Source organism: Nicotiana attenuata, unplaced genomic scaffold (assembly GCF_001879085.1).
Source record: "Nicotiana attenuata strain UT unplaced genomic scaffold, NIATTr2, whole genome shotgun sequence".
Lineage (NCBI taxonomy): Eukaryota > Viridiplantae > Streptophyta > Magnoliopsida > Solanales > Solanaceae > Nicotiana > Nicotiana attenuata.
This window is the reverse complement of record NW_017672696.1, coordinates 1-2,248: the sequence shown is the minus strand read 5'-3', so window position 1 is coordinate 2,248 and position 2,248 is coordinate 1. Positions and strand designations below refer to the sequence as shown.

Below are 2,248 nucleotides of genomic sequence, written 5' to 3'. Positions count from 1 at the left end.
TGGATCTGCGATCGCAGAATTGCCGCAAACAACATGCTACAAAAGCCATGAAACTATTTCAGTATGCGGTGACTTTACGGTCCGCATATCACTTATGCGATCGCAAAGTCGCCGCATTTTGTCATCTTCTTCAGGCCACCTACGGTTCATTATGCGGCAACAATGCGGTCCGCAGAAGTCATCGTTCTCAACATTTTGAACTCAACCCTCAACAATGGCGAACCTATTTTCACTACCCAGCACCCCAAACCTAACTACTTATCCAAGAACCCCCTCACATTATGAACATATACCCACATACGAAGAGGAAAAAGGAACAAAAACTAAAGGAAATAAAAAATAGGAAAAACACAACAAAATTTAAATTAAACTTTACATGGATGAAATCGGGAGAGGAGAACATACCAATGATGGAGAAATGAGAACACTTGGGAGATGAATTCAACAGGTGTTGTGTACTCTTTCGATTCAGCTAGCCGTTTTCCTTTCTCTCTTTTTTTGTTTTTTTTCTCGTTTTGTTTTGTTTTCTTTCTGATAAAAAAAATTCTTTTCTTTTGTTTTACAAATGTTTGAATGCTGGTGATATGCGAGTAGGAATACTTACCTTGGTAGCTTGTGGTGGATAAGTCACCGCACAGCACATTATGCGACCGCATAAGTGTTATGCGGTAGGTTCAACTTGAATTGCTCGGGACAAAATGCGGTGCACTTGTGCCATCGCATAATTGAAATGCGGTCCGCAAAGTGCACCTCCTCGCCGCATTTCTACCACCAAATTTTTCCAAACAAACTGTCTGGGTTTGCGACCATTATGCGGTCCGCATAGTTAAAATGCGACCACATATGTGTAGTAGACTTCCCATGGTGACTTTTCTTCCCTTTCACACACAATTTTACCCAGTGTTATGATCTTTTGAATCACCTGCACTCTAACACACACTTTAAATTGCTCAATTAAATCTATCTATCAAAAGCTAAAATTTAAAGGACAAAAAGGATGTTACCACACATGGGTTGCCTCCCATGAAGCGCTTGATTTAACGTTGCGGCACGACGAAGTTGGCCTTTCTTTGGGTTTACTCATTGGTCGGGCACGGACCATCTTTGAGAGCCAACTGTTCCACCAAATATTTTTCTCCATCTGTGCCCAAGTAGTGCTTGACTCGCTGGCCATTTACTTTGAAGGTTCGGAGCCCATCCTCCGATTCTAATTCCACAGCTCCAAAAGGGGATACATTTACCACCTTGAATGGACCGAACCATTTCGATTTGAGCTTGCCCGGAAACAATTTGAGCCTTGAGTTGAAGAGCAAAACCAAGTCACCTGACTTGAACTCCCTTTTCAAGATCTTTTTGTCGTGGACGAACTTCATCCTTTCTTTGTACACAGCTGCACTTTCATATGCATGGAAACGGAATTCCTCCAATTCATTGAGTTGTGTTAACCTTAAATTTGCAGCTTCAGCCCAGTCCAAGTTCAACCTTTTTAAAGCCCACATGGCTTTGTGCTCCAGTTCTACGGGTAGATGACAAGCCTTGCCGAAGATTAACCGATAAGGAGAAGTGCTAATAGGGGTTTTGTATGCCGTGCGGTATGTCCACAATGCGCCATCTAGCTTTCTTGACCAGTCGGTCCTGTTTGCATTAACAGTCTTTGCTAGAATAGTCTTGATCTCCCTGTTGGAAACTTCAACTTGGCCACTTGATTGGGGATGATAAGGTGTGGCCACCTTGTGCTTGACGCCATATTTCTCTAGTAGCCCCGTGAAAGCCTTGTTACAGAAGTGAGACCCACCATCACTAAGAATGGCTCTAGGAGTGCCAAACCGCGTGAATATGTTTTTCTTTAAGAACGTGGTCACACTCCTTGCCTCATTGTTTGGTAAGGCAATTGCTTCAACCCATTTGGACACATAGTCCACAGCTACCAAGATGTATTTCATACCACATGAGCTTACAAAGGGGCCCATAAAATCAATTACCCACACATCAAAGATCTCTATCTCCATCACAAAGTGCATTGACATTTCATGCCTCTTGGAGATTGACCCTTGCCTTTGACATTGGTCGCAAGCTTTGACCATTTGATTGGCATCATGATAAATCGACGGCCAATAATAACCACATTCAAGCACCTTTGTCACCGTTCGATTGCCTCCATGGTGACCCCCGACCGGTGAGTCGTGGCATGCCTTCAAATTGGCATAATCTCCTCCTCTGGAACACACCTTCTGATGATATTGTCAGC

At 43.2% G+C, this 2,248-nt stretch overlaps 1 protein-coding gene across 1 annotated transcript; it reads right to left on the bottom strand.

The window, feature by feature from the left end:
* Positions 1-1,076: 1,076 nt before the first annotated feature.
* On the bottom strand, positions 1,077-2,027 carry LOC109214155 (protein NYNRIN-like). Its single transcript, XM_019378045.1, has 2 exons — positions 1,738-2,027; positions 1,077-1,635 (listed from the first exon to the last, which is right to left on the bottom strand). The coding sequence occupies exons 1-2, from the start codon at positions 2,025-2,027 to the stop codon at positions 1,077-1,079; spliced, it is 849 nt and encodes a 282-aa protein (XP_019233590.1).
* Positions 2,028-2,248: the final 221 nt, after the last annotated feature.

Coding starts and splice junctions, on each gene's coding strand:
- LOC109214155 (XM_019378045.1), bottom strand. CDS start 2,027: ATGTCAATGCACTTTGTGATGGAGATAGAGATCTTTGATGTGTGGGTA. Junction 1,636..1,737: donor CTAGAGAAATATGGCGTCAA/GCACAAGGTGGC, acceptor TAATGCAAACAG/GACCGACTGGTCAAGAAAGC.